General features: G+C 48.8%; 1 protein-coding gene across 1 annotated transcript in view; it reads right to left on the bottom strand.

Moving 5' to 3' along the window:
- Positions 1-537: 537 nt before the first annotated feature.
- LOC116819476 (aryl hydrocarbon receptor-like) overlaps positions 538-16,127 on the bottom strand; it is a 115,969-nt gene continuing 100,379 nt past the window's right edge. The window contains exons 7-11 of the mRNA XM_032771232.2: positions 15,379-15,581; positions 12,359-12,468; positions 9,979-10,120; positions 4,789-6,448; positions 538-2,529 (exon numbers count right to left, since the gene is read on the bottom strand). Coding sequence (XP_032627123.1) covers positions 2,374-2,529; positions 4,789-6,448; positions 9,979-10,120; positions 12,359-12,468; positions 15,379-15,581 — 2,271 coding nt within the window. The 3' untranslated portion in view covers positions 538-2,373. The remainder of the gene's footprint in view (positions 2,530-4,788; positions 6,449-9,978; positions 10,121-12,358; positions 12,469-15,378; positions 15,582-16,127) is intronic.

Raw genomic sequence — 16,127 nt, 5'->3', positions numbered from 1 at the left:
ATTTAAACACTGGTTTGGGGAAGAAGTGTTTGTACTGATTTAGCAGCCTGATACACTGGACCAATTTTGGGGGTAGCAATTCCAGAAGCAGCATGGCCTAGCAGATAGGCTATTAGCCTGGGAGCCAGGAGATATGGGTTTTATTTTCAACTGACCTGCTCCATGACCTAGCGTGAATCACTTCTCTATTCCTCTCCCACCTTTTGTCTATTTAGTCCAGGGAAGTCCTCTGAGGCAAGCACTCTCTTACTATGTGTTTGTACCTGATGTTTCAAGTCAAATCCAATGGACAAATTTCTTTACAAGTCTTCACCCATGCATGAGTATTTTCCCTGCTCCTATTGAAGCCAGTGATAAAATTACGCTGGTAATGTTTAAAGGAAAAAAATCAACCCCTCATCACGTGTGTGGAATGGTGCGGCTACAGGATCAGGGCCCTAATGAAACAAAAGGACGAGAAGTGAAAGTTGAACTTCACTGCGGTTGTTTATAATAAATAACAAGCGCAGACGTCAAGGAAGCAAATCACAGATGAGCTAAGAGCCAAAACTTTTTATTGAAATAAAAAAGATGTAAAGTTAATGCAAAACCAAGGCTGATCATACAGAAAGGATGTTCTTTTATGGTAGGTTTCTGACAACAGGTGACCATAATTTCTGATCCTTTGAGTAGTCAATTTTTCTTATTCCAAAGGACGTTACTTGAATACCTTGGGAAGATAAGATATGTTTTTCTCTGCTGGAGTAGCATAAAAATATATGTTGGCTCATATTATATACATATGTATGGGTTGTATTTCTTTTGTGGGAAAATATCACTATGTCACGTATTTAAAATTAAGTATCATTATACTTATTTTCTTTATCGTATTGCAAACTTCTCTGTACAGTAATCTGACTCTTCCTTTGAACTAGACAAGTCCTCTATTTATTTGCAATCTTTTTAGGCACAGATACAACATATGGCTTATATGCCAGTCTGCTCCTAATTTTTTATAGTTAAGTACCTACACATGAGATCCTGTGGCTTTGAATAGTCTTAGTGGTTTAGATCCACTTTTAGACAGAATACATGGTAGGTACTCTGAGAATCAAAACCAACCAACTTGGGCATATCATACAGAAGACAACAAAACGACACTCAGTGATATTTACTACAATACCTAAAGCTCTAATCTGTGGAATCAGTTAATGTTAACGTCTCTTATGAATGTTGAAGTCTGGCTGTGAAAGGACCCACGTAATATCAGAGTATAGGTCAGTTGTTTGCAGACTTAGTGGAATGTGACTTCAGAGCTATGTTTGGAAAAGCAGCAGCTCAGGTACTGGTTCATGGCAGTAACTTTCTGATGAGTGCGACTGGTTTCATCGTCTATCATGTCATATGGAAATGTGTTTTTTTTTAAAAAAGCAAACTGTCACAAACTGAAAAGCTTTGGCAAACCCAGAAGGAAGAGATTCATTACAATCTGTGCACAGTTAGTGAAATTCCACATCTTGCCTTTTTTACAGTGGTGAGGCTTCACCAAAACAGTATCTACACTGTTGAACCTCTGAGCTCAACGACAGAAATAAAAACATCCTAAATTGTAGAGACTGGTTAAACGTGTTTAAAAAAAAAAGGAAACAATCCAACAATCGTACATAACAGTAGAATTAAAATTAGTGTAGTGCAATAGAGAACTCTTTTCATCAAAGTGCAAGATTTGTTATGTCAGTGTCACATCTTCAACAGGGTAATCTTTGTTGACGTTAATATGTAGTTTTCTACAGCAAAACATTAGTTCTGTATTCAATTTAAAAGACTGCTATAAAAGAAAGCTATGAGGCTGGGTCAAGATATTTCCAAGCCGATTTTCCTTTGTAGCTGGATGTCTTTGCCTTTCTGCAATCGATAACCCTACCAGGAAAACATGAAAGAAAACAGATAGGGCCCTGACATTTGGAAACTCCCAACTGATGAAGCAAAGAACACAAAAAACTCTCAGCCATTCCGAGATAATCGTACAAAAGAGACTTTGTGTACATAGCTCAAGCCCTGGCTATTTTTATAAATGCATTACAGAGGGGTTGTGAAGGATTAAAAGTTGTTTTCCCCCTGCCACGGCCTCTCTAGTAGACTGCTGTAGGTGGAACATCAATGCTCAGATCGGTAATATCTTTGTGAAAATTAAACTCCACCATGTAAAGTTCCTTCTCACTCCTGGCCAAGCCCTGTCTGTCACAATCACTATCGTGTGAGGTTGATAAAAACAATAAAAAACGAGACAAAAACAGTCACAAAAAAATAACTGCTTGTTTTCCATAACTTAAACACAGCTTTTTCTCCATATGGTCTGAATAATCCTGGTTTGGGCAATCTAATCATCCACTCTTAGAGATAAAAGCCCCTGCTGGAGGGTTTAGAATGATTTGGAAGCAGCTCTGTGCAGGAATGCAGCTCGTCTGAGGAAGCAGGGTTTCTGTTGGGCAGGAGGCAGTCTCTGGGGTATCCCACATTAGCGCTGGTCAAAACACAATCATTTTCAGGCTGAGGGAAGACAGAGAGAAAACATTTAGGGGTTCTGAAGGATTTAATGTTTTAAACACTGAAGGTAAAATGGACCAGTAGGGAAAGTGTCATCTAGGAGAGACAGGTTCAATTTCTAAAAGATCTGTTCTAGGGATTATTTGGGGGCAGTTCTCTGCCCTGGGCTATCTAGAAGGTCAGATGAGATGGTCACAATGGTTCCTTCTGGCCTTGGAATGTGAATCAATGAATCTAGGAATTCCTTGGTCTGCCACAGACTTCTTATGTAACCTGGGTTAAGTCACTTGCTGTCCCTGTGCCTCACTGGGGTGCAACAAGGAGAATCCATTCTTGGCCATAGTCCTGGCCCATCTTGGACTCTCCAGGGGAAGGGGAGGGTCTCAGCTGGTCTTGCTCACCGAGGGACAGTCCTTGAAGATAGGGAAGAAGCATGGGATGGAGCCACAGCCCAGGACAGGTCCAAATGCCACTCGCTGGCCTAACCACTTCTCCAGCACTCATGTGTGTGGGGGTGGGGGGGCTCTGCCCCATACCACCCGGCTCTAGTTACTGCTTGTCCTTGGCAGAGGTGTGCCCTACCCCTGCCCACTGCTGGGGGGCAGGAGGGCTGTTGAGAACCTGATTGGCTCTCAGCTCCCAAATGGCTAGCCAATGGGGAGGCAGCGAGTGGAGCTGGGTGGCACGGGGCAGAGTGGAGCCTGTGTTGATGGGGAAGCAGCACAGCATGAGGCAGCGGCTTTAATCACTGCTCTCCCAAGGCTTGTGGTGTGACCCTGCAGAAGTTATTTTAGTCTCTCTGTGCTTCAGTTTGTAAAACACAAGCATTTTGGGGCTGAGGGAAGACAGGGCGGGGGATAGCTCAGTGGTTTGAGCATTGGCCTGCTAAACCCACCATTGTGAATTCAATCCTTGAGGAGGCCATTTCAGGATCTGGTGCAAAAATCTGTCTGGGGATTGGCCTGCTTTGAGCAGGGGGTTGGACTAGATGACCTCCTGAGGTCCCTTCCAACCCTGATATTCTATGAAATAGGGGCACGTGAGGCAACTTGTATGTAAGAGCATGAGGCACTCAGATACTACAGGTGAGTACCACTGAGAGATAACTGGCCTATAGGGGCAGAGGTGAAAGTAAGCCACTACAGTACAGCATACCGGCAAGAGCTAGTATAGCCTGCCAGACTGGACTGGCTTCCACAGTGGTAATTTAAAGGGCCCAGGGCTCCAACTGCTGCAGGGAGCCCCGGGCCCTCTAAATCCCCCGGGAAGCTCTGGCAGCTGGGCTCTCGCAATGATTTAAAGGGCCCGGAGCTCTGTGGTGGCCAAAGCCCCGGGTCCTTTAATTCACCCCTGAGCCACGGGGCTACCAGCTGCGATTTAAAGGCCCTGGGTCTCCCAGCCACAGCCAGAGCCCCAGGTCCTTTAAATCTTCTGATTGAGGCCACACCTCTTCTGGTTGAGGCCCCCCCCCTGTCTAGGACTCCAGCGTACCAGTAAGCCCTTTAAGTTACTTTCACCCCTGTATAGGAGGCATTGTTCTAAAGGCATTCTTACATCTTTGCTGCAAAATCAATCCTTCACCTTTGTTTTGCCAGAGCGATAACAATGGGCTTATTGCAACGATCACTCTTCCTGTCCATAAATACAGAGGTGAGGATTTTGCCACACACTTTGTGCTGTGATCCCTAGAGAAACTTGAGCCAGGAAAGTTCACCTGTTAAGGACAGGAATCCATGCCGCATGTTCTCCATTCTTTTGTTCTTCAATTCATCATAGGAGAAAGGGTTAGCAAAGGCCCATTTTTCACCACAGTGCACCACAATTCAGCAGGACACTCTGGCAGGCTAACTGAATGTGTGTGTATTTGCAGACTGAAGGAGAAGCTCAGAATTTCAAAAAGGGCTAGTGATTTCAGTTGCCCATCTTGAGAATCCTTAAAGGGGCCAACAGTCAGACACTGCTGGACTCCCACTCTGTGAACAGCAGGCCCCTTTCAGGTACCTCCGGTTGGACACCTGAAAAGTGAGAAACCTCACCCCACTACTCACTTCTGAAAATGCTTGGCCAATGGGGCAGGTCCTCCTCCGATGCCGCTTGACATTGGTGTAAGTCAATGGCCTACGGTGGAGTTGCTCCTGATTTAGAATGGTGTAAATGGGAGGAGAGTTAGTCCCCAAATTAATGAAATCACCACTAGACGAGGCGCTGAAACATGTGACAGATTCAGGAAATCTTTAGCTCCAATGTAAAAGAGCTGCTTACCTTATGGGTATTATCCTGGCATAATAATGGCGTGTGTGTCCCGTAAGAGTGCAGGGAGGCTTCCTGTTGTTCATGGATATTCACAAAGTGATCCAAGGCTGAATTTGGACACAGATACTGGGACGCTGAAGGAACAGGGGTCAGCTGCTTTGCAGAAATGACCTGATACGAGGAAGGGGGGACAGAACCCGAATATGGAGTCATCTCTTCTTGGGATGCTCCTCTCTCTCCTATCTCCATGCTGGACAGCCTGTTCAGGTAAAAATGAATGGTGGACACTCCTGCGTTTGGCACCTGAGCTGGGCAGAGCTGGGAGCTCGGCTCCTGTTCAACACCATAGCTATTGGTTTGTGCTGGGAGCCCCCTGGGTTGCTGATTTGCAGGCCTATAGCTGTATCCCTGCCATATGTTACCCACTAGGATTGGTTTTTGTTTCAGCTGTGGCTCTGTGTGCACCTGGATCTGGTTTTGTTGGCTGCAGGGCTGGCTTTGCTGCAGGAGTGGTTGATGTGCTCCCTGCACTGCGTGCAGGTTACTCTCCAGCTGCTGCCCATGTTGCTTATGTTGGTAAGGGATTTCTATGGGTTGACGGAGATGGTTTGATCCATGAGGTCTGACCCACTGTGGACTCTGCTGATGATGACCAAGAGGTGACTGTACAAACGGAGACAGCCCAAGCTCGGCTGTTCCTGCTGGTGGCCTCCACTGCAGGCTGCTATCCTCAACAGCCTGTTTCACCAGCGAGGGTGTTGGCTGACTGAGAACTGAGGGCAACAGCTGCTCCCACGGCTGGCTGCTCTGCTGGTTTTGGGTCACAATGTGCTGCTGCATTTGCTGCGGGAGATGCAAGATCAGCGATTGCTGGTTTTGTGGCGGGGGCTGGGGTGAGCACTGGGATCCTTTCTCTGGCATCTGAGATGGATACACCACTGGGTCTTGGCTTGGATTCTGGCTTGGGTCTGACGAGGAACAGGCCTGCTGCTCCCCAGTGGGCTTATCCTCACCTTTGTTTACAAGCGAACCATGAATATAGGAGAGGATTTCATTGTTTGTTAATAGATCGTTCAGAGATGGAATGTAATCCAAGTCCATTTCTACCCTCACCATCCTCTCATCCAACAGCAAGAGCTCCAGATCCTCAGCATTCAGCCCCAGACCCTCCAAAGCACTAAACAGCTCATTATTTGAACAGTTTTCATCACTGCTAATGGAGAGAGAATCCAGTGTGGTCAACAGTGGGTCCCCTTGCCTCAAATCATCTAGCTTCTGCTTGGGACCATTTTCCCCAGAGGACAATGGATTAGCAACCGCATTCCAGTTCTCTTCTCCAGTCCCATATAAGCCAGATTCTCCCAGGTGGCTGAAGAGATTGCTGTTGAAGGAATGTTTGGACGTAGAAGCCGGGTGGGAGACATAAACAGCTTCATCTTGCCTCATCATGGCTCCCAGGAGAGAGTTTGGGTCTACATTGTCCTTCTGGGACCTCCCCCCTTTACTTTGAGAATTCTTTTTGGATCTGTTGTTTTTCCCTTTGCTGTGGAAAGGGTCAGGGAAGCCAGGAAGCGAGGAGGGCATTTGATATAACAGTGCCTCTCCTGTAGCAAAGGTAAAAGGAAGATGCATAGAACGCTTCCGAAGGTGCTCCCCTCCTTCTTCATCTCTGCACAGAACAAAGTCAAGATTGGTTATGAACACATACCCACAAGGAGCCCTAGAATGACTCATCTCACAGGTTAATATCCCCCTAATGCTCACATAGTCAACACTGGTATCAAAGATCTTTTTTGGAAGCTTGCACCTTATACGTGGGGTGAGGGAGAGGAACCTAGGCGAGTGACTTCTGTGCACAGAGGGTAAAGGAGATATTAAATAGTCTGAATTCTTCCTCACATATAACCCTTCCAGAAGGCTGCACTCAAACAAAACTGGATTTTAACATTGCTAAGAGAAAGGAATGTAGTTCAAAATCAACTTTCCATTAAACACACACCAGCACCCCATTGATGATAATTACGTTGCAAAGACTAACAAAATCCAGCCTGCCAAAGTTCTCCATCGCTGCCTGCTCCGGAGTTTCTTCTTCTGAAACAGCTGGTGCTGGCCACTGTCAGAGACAGAATATTGGACTAGATGGACCATTGGTCTGACCTAGTCAGGCCATTCCTATGCTCCTGGAAAACCTTGACTTTAATTTTGGAATCTGATGCAGAACTAACATAGGGTTCTTAAAACAGGGGAGTTGTGTTTGGTTCTCTGATGCATGTACAAAGTCAGGTAGCTGCACCAGATTTATATTTTATCCTGGACAAAATAGAAATGGAAACTCCAGATGGAATGACGAATGACACTAACTAACACTTGAAAAACAAACTCAATAGCATTTATCAGCTGTTTTGTGTGAAGGTAAGGTCTCGCTGAGGGATATTCCCAGATGGTAGAGAGATGTTGTAGGCTAGGGACTGTGTATCAACAGCAAGCTCACATATGCCTAACTGATGATATAAGTGATATTAGGGTATCAGTCACAATCTTGTGCCATTGAAGTCAGTGGGAGTTTTGCCAGGGAGTTCACTGATGGAGGTTCAAGCATTTACCTCCCTAAAATGCAGCCCGTGATCGAAGCAAAGTCTGAGGGCAAACCCATTGCAGTTGTGTTGGTGGTGTTTTCATGACTTCTGATAGGGAATCTCCCTGCACCCCCTCACTTTTGCAGGTAGTTCCCATACATGGGAGAAATCCCAGTGAAGTTGGAGACCACACACAAGAGTCAGGACTATTTGTAGGAGAAAAGGTTTCCAGGATCAGCCACAGAGAGTATCGTTGGCTTGGCTTAATCACTGGCCTGTTGTCGCATAATGCAGCTCAAGTGCACCGCATTGTGTGGGACATCCTGCATTTGGTCCCAATGCTTAAGGCTGTCCTGTGGCCCCACGCTGCCATCACACAGTATCAATTCAGCCGCTTGGCAAGTTTTCCTGGTTGCGAGCTGCATGGCTTGGTGCTTGATATCACCCCACCTGATGCTCCTCCAGGTGGCTGTGCTGCATGAGGAAGGGGCAGCCAAGCGATTGCACCACATCTTTCTGAGCTGCTCCCCTACTTCCCCAAGCAGTTGGGCCTGGAGCTACCTGTGCTGGAGCTAGGCTGGCCAGCCTTTTCCAGGGGCTCATGCTGCAGACTCATGCAGGGGGAGGCGCATTTCCAGCGCAGCTTTGGGGAAACCATCCACAGCTGCAAGAAGGTAGCACGCAGGCACATCTGTTCCACTGGGGAGGCGAGTCCCCTGTCTGAGCTCTTCCCTGCAGCAAGGGGTAAAGCCCCATCCAGTTCCCTGCATGGAGCCACCCATGCCCCTTTTTTGTGGGCTACTGTGATGGGGTGACTGTCCCACACTGGACTGTTTGGAGTTAATCAGGCAGCTCTACGAAAAGCAGCCAATAGGAAAGGGGCTGCGAGGAGCAGCCAAATCAGGATTGGGAAGGCCCATATGAGAAGAGCTGCAGGGCAGAGCAAGTTCAGTAGCTGACTGGAGCTTGATGAGGGAACATCAGGCTCCTGGCCAGGCAGAAGGGAACTAGCACCCTGGACAGAGCAGTGCTGCTAGCAGCGACCTGGGATGGAAGAGCTAAAGATGGTGCCTGGTTGGTTGCAGGATTCACAGGCTGCAGCCCTGAGGCAAGGACGAAGACGACGCTGGGGGCTGCGGGCAAGTGGTCCAGAGAAAGGAACGGAGGAGTTAGAGGGGACACAGCAAGTGGTTGCCATCTTCAGGGTCCCTGAGCAGGGACTCGGAATAGTGAGCAGGCCTGGGTCTCTCCCCACGTGCCACAGAGGAAGTGGCCAGACAATGGGTTGCAGTTCCCACTGAGGGGAGTGGCTGGACAGCAGACTGCAGTACCCCCGGAACGAGGGAGAACAGAGTGCGACATGGCCATAGGGATGTGGCATGAAGAGGACACCATTGTTCTGGGAGTGACGTGGGTCCTGGAGCAGAAGTGATGGCAGACTAATAATTAGTTAGCAGAGCTAATCCCCAGGACAGCCAGCAGGAGGCACCGTGAGTGAACACCGTCACAGCTGCAAACTTGGATCTTGAAAACTGGAGTTGCAACGCTGCTCCCCCTGGGTTTGGTCAGCTAACCTCACAGTTCAGAGTGTAACCGTAAATGATGGGTTAACCTAACATTATTTATTGTTTTATTGCCTTCTTTTAAAAGTGTCTTTAACATTTTGCTCTAGCAAAACCTGTGACATTCCTGGTTGAAGGTAAAACATCTACTGCTGAAGACCAGCCTCTAAAAGACACAAGCTTCCATAATTCCCACCTTAGAATCTGCAGTATGCTGGTAGTACACAGGATCATGTTGTAGGTCAGTAGACGAAGTTTCTGGCTATTTGCATGGGCGTATGTATTTTTTTAAAAACAAAACCAGTGTATTCAATTAAAAAAAGTGATGTTCCTCACTCCAGCGTCGGAGGATTGAGAAAGATGCAGGGGAGCAGCAGGGGCATGCGATCCTCTCTTGCCATAAGTAAGCGGCCAGAGAGGATGAGGGAGCCCTAGGGAAGGCCAGAGGGGACTGTGGAATTTCAGAGCCCAGGCTTACAAGGGCCCGATTCTGCTCCAACAGTGCAGTAGATCACCAGCTCCCCCCTCTAGCCAGTGTACCAGTGTGACGCTGGTGTGAGATCAGAATCAAACCCAAAGTATTTTCTTGTTCTTTAGAATAATACAGTGGTTTTTGTTCCTGGGTCCCATCCCAAGCAATGGGCGAGTTTCCAAGTTTTTGTATATTTTGTGGCCTAGTGGCTTGAGCGCTAGATGGGAACTCAGGAGCCTTGTTCTTTAGAATAATACTGGTTCTGCTGGGTGACATTGGGCAAGTCACCTCAATGCTGTATGCCTCGGTTTCACCATCTGTAAAGTGGAACTAGTGGCTTTTGTAAAGCACTTGGAGATCGACTGATGATAAGAGCTAGGCATTATTATTACACTGTTTTCATTATAGTCATTGCCCCCACTACTCCTTCGGAGAAAAGCAACAAGCAAGACAGCATACTAGGAAGATGAAGCAAGTGACCTGCCGTACTCTGACTATCAGAGCTTCTTTACTAACAAACTCCGAGCCTGAGAGCCTCTGGAACCCAGGAGAGGTTAGACCCACTCCAGGCCTGTACCTCGGCACTTACACAAGTGGCCTTTGCGTGGCGATGATGTAATCGGGTTTGCCATTCTTGTAGACGAGTCTAGCGTTGGCTTGGACCCACTTCCATCGATTTTCTTTTGTCAGGAGACGGAACACAGTCAGGCCGCTCTCGCCCGTTTTTATCACTGGAAAAGAGATGCCAAGACAATGCAGAGAGTGACACCTGATCTGCAGAGGTGGATCCGGGGGTGCAGTGGCTGCAGAGCAGAACCTTGGTGTCGCGAGGTACTGTGATTTCTGCAAGACCGAAGCACCCTGGAGCGCACGAGCCCTTCGATACAGACTGGCCCAGCTTGTTCATCCAGTCTGGTCAAATGCCTCTCAAGGACAATTCCTCATTTTTCTCACTCATGACACCTATGCTAGTAATATTTGCATGTGTGTTCATTTATTTGCTGACACTGTGGCATTAAGTTATCTGGGAAGGCAGGGGGGCAGAAGAATTAGCTCTTTAAAGGAGTAGGGCCAGAATCCTCAGCTGGAGTAAATAGGCATTTCTGATTTACACCAGCTGAAGATCTGGCCCATGCTTTTTATAAAAGCCCTGTTAGAAAAATGATAGCCATTTAAGAGGTTATGTCAGACAAGACCCAGAGGTAATTTTACCCCCCAAGCCAAATTAGAATGCTCACGTGTGTGGGGCTGGGAGCAGAGAGAAGGGGCAGATAAGGGTCACACTAACTGTGTCTTGTTTAATGAAGCCATTTAAACAATTAACCCTTTCTATATGGCTACTTTTACAGAATACTCCCTCTTCCTATGACTAAACTGTGCGTGGGGTTTCTTACTCGGCTCTCTTTCTGTTACATGCAACGTGTTTTGGGTCAGATCCATCAGAGACAGATCTGTCACATAGATATGTTGCACCAAGAAAGGACTCCTGAAAGGGGCTCAAGTCACTTGGTGATGCTGGGGGAAATAACTGAACCAGTCTGGCTTTGGGGTCACGAACCTGAAGTGGAAATTGTGTCCAACATCGCTGCGGTTCAGTTTGTGGATCACCCCATGGGCTCCTGATTAGACAAGCAGGAGGCAAAGCCATGATTTGTCCAACAGATTCATAGTCCTTAACATCAGTACCGTCCCTTCAGAAACCCTTCATTCAGTTATTAATCAGGCATTGCTCATGCCTTTACGAAGGCCAGGTCGTAGTGCCTGCCCTCCTGACGTGAGACACTTGACTGTGACCTAGGCTTCCAGCACCATTGGGCTGGGGAAATAGAGATGCTCCTCTCCGCTCTGTGTGGGAGAGTGAATCCTGAGCACCAGCGGACGCTGGAGCTCCTCATGCTGGCTCTTACCCTCCAAAGAGCTGAGCAGGTGTCCAGCACCCTCAATGCCCTTCTGAGCGCCTCACTGGGTCAGGCCCTGCTAATGGGCCGAGAATTATCTGTAGGAAACTCAACCCCCTCCTGTGCTATGGAGAAGTTCCTGGGCCAGACTGGGCCCAGCCCTGTGTGGGTTCACAACAGGACAAGAAAGGATCCATGCACCACCCCCATCAGCTCCTGCCCCATGCAGGGATGAGCCAAAGAGTAACCCAGCAGTTGTGTTCGCCAGAGCCTTGGTGGCACTGTGCAGCCCCACGGTAGCCCCAGTGCACCCCCCCTTGCAGTCTGTGTTTGTAGGAAACCTCTGCAAGAAGGGAAGGCAGAGACATGGCCTGCACTCCTGAATGTGGTTATCTCCCACCAGTTCTTTCTGGGGGATGTTCTGAGCTGCCTGTACTAAGCCTGAGTAACAGGGCTTTGCAGGGGGTGCTCCCGTGGTGATCGCTCGCATGTGACTGTGAACATGGACTACAGCAGCTGGCTCCAGGAATGGCATTTAAAGGGGAAGCTACCAGATTTCTGTTCCCCTGAAGCTCTTAGGACTGGTTAGCCAGCCAGGGTGCCCACAGCCTTGCACAGGGACGCAGAAGGGAAGGACAGGGATAAGAGGGTTACCTGCTGTGATGCTGCCAGGGCGATCCCTGAAGGGGAGCAGGGTGAGGGCAGAGCTGGCCAGGTCAGGGTGCAGCATCTCCAGGTGGCACAACATGTGCTGCTGTGGAGACCCTGGCAGGAGTTCTGGCTAAGTCAGACAGAGTTCCTCCAGCACACCAGTAGCTGCAAGCGCCAGACTCTTGTATAATGCACAACACAGCATAGAAAGGGGCTCGTCGGCTGGACAGGGGCTGGACGTCCATCCCCATGCTGACAGGGGTGGCAGAGTGAGCAAGCCAGAATAGGGCCCAGTCCCTAGGGTCACATACTCCATAGCAAACTGAGCTGGTGGCTCCTGCCATGACCCCCAGGACTCTGAGGAGCATACTGTGGTGGGAGGGTTGGGATGAGAGGGAGGGAGATTTTTAACACTCTTACTTCGGACGTGATTCTCAGCACAGTGCAGCATGTCAGCGGCATGAATGAACTGGTACCCGGTGCCGCGCACTCGCAGCTCCGCCTCCGTATAGCCCAGCACGATCTTCCCTCTGTGGGAGAAGAGCAGAGCATCGCGATTGCAGGGAGAGGCCAGCGGCCTGGCCTTCAAAAATCCAGCCACTGGGGAAAAGGCTTCTAGCAACACTCCACTCCCAGCTTATTTACAGTGCTGCAGTGGGGACGTCGCCTCATCCATGGGGCAGACGGTCAGTAAGAGCCCCCCTGACAGGGGTCCCCCAGAGCCTGGATCTGGGCGCACAGGAGTTAACAGCATTGCTCCCTCCCTCCCTGGAGCAGGTGGGTGAAGAATGGTTTTCCTCTGCGCCCTGCCTTCTACTACCTCACCCGTGGGCCAGAGCAGAGAGTAGGGTTACCAGGCATCCAGTTTTCGACCGGAACACCCAGTCAAAAAGGGACCCCAATGCCTCCGGTCAGCGTTGCTAACCCGACTGTTAAAAATCTGGTTGGTGGCACAGCGGGGCTAAGGTAGGCTCCCTGCCTTACTTTTCACGACTCTTGGAAGCAGTGGCATGTCTCCTCTCTGGCTCCTAGGTGCAGGGGCGGCCAGGGGGGTCCGCACACTATGCCCGCCCCAAGAGCTGGCCCCACAGCTTCCATTGGCCGGGAAATGGACCAATGGGAGCTGCGGGGCAGTGGTTGTGGACAGGGCAATGAACAGAGCTGCCTGGTCATGCCTCTGCCTAGGATCCGAAGTGGGGACATGCCACTACTTCCAAGAGCCACCTGAGGTAACTGCCACCCGGAGCCTGCACCCCAAACTCCCTCCCATGCCCCAACCCTGAGCTCCCACCCATTCTCTGAATCTCTCTGAAGAGAGGCCTAACTAGGTCTCCTCAGCTGACTGAGGAATATCAGGGTTGGAAGGGATCTCAGGAGGGAATCTAGTACAACCCCCTGCTCAAAGCAGGACCAGTCCCCAGCTAAATCATCCCAGCCAGAGATTCGTCAAGCCTGACCTTAAGGTTGACGAATCTCCTTAGAAACCTCTAAGGAAGGAGATTCCACCACCTCCCTAGATAACCCATTCCAGTGCTTCACCACACTCCTAGCGAAAAAGTTTTTACTAATATCCAACCTAAAACTCCCCCACTGCAACTTGAGACCATTGCTCCTTGTTCTGTCATCTGGTACCAATGAAAACAGTCTAGATTCATCCTCTTTGGAACCCCCTTTCAGGTAGTTGAAAGCAGCTATCAAATCCCCCCTCATTCTTCTCTTCTGCAGACTAAATAATCCCAGTTCCCTCAGCCTCTCCTCATAAATCATGTGTTCCAGCCCCCTAACTATTTTTTTTGCCCTATGCTGGACTCTTTCCAATTTTTCCACATCCTTCTTGTAGTGTGGGGCCCAAAACTGGACACATATGGCCAGATGAAGCCTCGCCAATGCCGAATAGAGGGGAATGATCACGTCCCTAGATCTGCTGGCAATGTCCCTACTTATACAGCCCAAAATGCCGTTAGCTCAGGACCGGCGCTAGAGTTTTTCGCGCCCTAGGCGCACGGCCATTTCGCCGCCCACCCCACACCACTCCTGCAGCTCCGGTGGAGCTGCCGCAGCCATTTCTGCGGAGGGTCCGTTGGTCCACGGCTCCAGTGGAGCTGCTGCAGCCGTGCCTGCGGGACGTCCACCGGAGCCACACGGGACCAGCGGACCGTCCACAGGTATGCCTGAGGCAGCTCCAGTGGAGCCGCCTGCCTCCCCCCCTCCCCTGGCAAAATGCCACCCCCTGAAAATCCTGGTGCCCTAGGCGATTGCCTAGCTCGCCTCAAAGGAAGCGCCGGCCCTGCGTTAGCTTTCTTGGCAACAATGGCACGTTGTTGACTTATATCCAGCTTCTCGTCCACTGTAATCCCCAGGTGCTTTTCTGCAGAGCTGCCACTCAGTCAGTCAGTCCCCAGCCTGTAGCAGTACACGAGATTCTTCCTTCCTAAGCGCAGGACTTGCACTTGTCCTTGTTGAACCTCATCAGATTTCTTTTGGTTCAATCCTCTAATTTGTCTAGGTCCCTCTGTATCCAATCCCTCCCTTCCAGCATCTCTGCTACTACTCCCAGTTTAGTGTCATCTGCAAACTTGCTGAGGGTGCAATCCACGTCAAAAACCGGACACCTGGTAACCCTACTCTCTGCTCTGGCCCACGAGGGAGTTGGTAAAGGGCAGGGCGCAGAGGAAAACCATTCCTCACCCATGGCAGGTCCGGGTAAGGGTGCATTGGCAGAGGTCTGCAGAAAAGCCTCGTCAGCCACTTGCTATCTGTGCCTGACTCTAACCCATGGGACGAGTCTTTCACTTTCATAAGCAAGGATATTGACCACTACAGTTAGCCAAAAAATGAACTACTGGTTATGAAAATGTTGTTTCCATGCTGAAGGATTCTAAATGGACCCCCTTCCTTTTTATATTTAAACTATTTTTGAATTTCTCCACCCACTCAGTTGTGTTTACTCAAAAACGTTCCTGATCTGGTTAACAATACTTTACATTTACCAAAAATCGTGTTCCCAGTAACTGAAAATCTTGAATAGCCATTTGGACAACAATTTCAACATGGCTGATAAACAGTACCCTGCCCCCAGAAAAAAAAACTAACAATTTTTTGCAAAAAAACCAAGTCATTTTCCTCTCCAAAATCCTTTTTGTTAAAAATAATTTCAACTAGCTTTATTAACCATATCTTAAAAAAATAAGCATAAACGGTTACTAAGTAATTATTGTTATAATTAATTTATTTGCAGTTTAGTAGTTCCTCAGAGGTCCCATCATGGCCCAGGACCCCCCTGTGCTAGGAGCTGCACAAACATGGAACTCACAGACAGCGCCTGCCTCTGCAACATGCATCTATCTGAATGTAACGTGAGTCTCACTTGAAAGAGTATTTGGGGAAAATCTTGTTTAACAGCACATGCCAACATGATCAGTCACAACTTCTGTACTTACTTGGCATCACAGGCCACAGGGGTGAAGTCCAGTTTGTGCTTGGTTCTGAAGAGCATGTGTTTGGTTCTGACCTCCAGGATGGAGGGGGGCTGCAAGGGAGTGGAGATGGCAAAGAAAGCCAACTGAGGAGGCAGCGAGGACCCATTCTCAGACCTTTTATTCTGGCCATGGAGAAATTTCAACCTGCCCTGAAGGTTTAAAGCCTTGAAAAGAACAATTAGGAGTCACTTCTGCAACCGAATCAGGCTGTTAACTTCAGCAACGAAAGGCCCGTTTAAAGCAAATGCAGCATTTGTTAATAAGTAAATGCAAACAAACAAGCCAGGCCGAGGGGAAGAGGAAAAAAGCCAGTGAACACTGCATCATCAGGGCTGTATGCTATTCAGAGGAGATTTTCAGAGATGCTGCTGGAGCACACCGTGATAAAAATCCCCTGCCACTGGGTATGGATCCCTCCTCCCTCACGGGGCCTCAGACCTTGAAAGTCTACACTGCAATTTAATAGCCCCGCAGACTGAGTCAGCTGACTCAGGCCAGTTGTGGCTGTGTCACAGGTCTTATTACAGTGTAGCTGTGGCAACAATGTCATAAACCAGGTTAGACCCATGCTGTAAGGTCAGGACGTAGGTAGGACCTGTTCTTGCGATCTCTGTTCATGTGAGCTCACAAACAAAATTACAGTACAGTTTCGGTGGTGGCAGCACACAACCCATCGCACCCAAAACCTTACAAGTTGGGAACCGAGAAGT

This window comes from Chelonoidis abingdonii, chromosome 10, assembly GCF_003597395.2.
Source record: "Chelonoidis abingdonii isolate Lonesome George chromosome 10, CheloAbing_2.0, whole genome shotgun sequence".
Lineage (NCBI taxonomy): Eukaryota > Metazoa > Chordata > Testudines > Testudinidae > Chelonoidis > Chelonoidis abingdonii.
The sequence above is the reverse complement of the archived record's forward strand: the minus strand, read 5'-3'. Positions and strand labels throughout refer to the sequence as shown.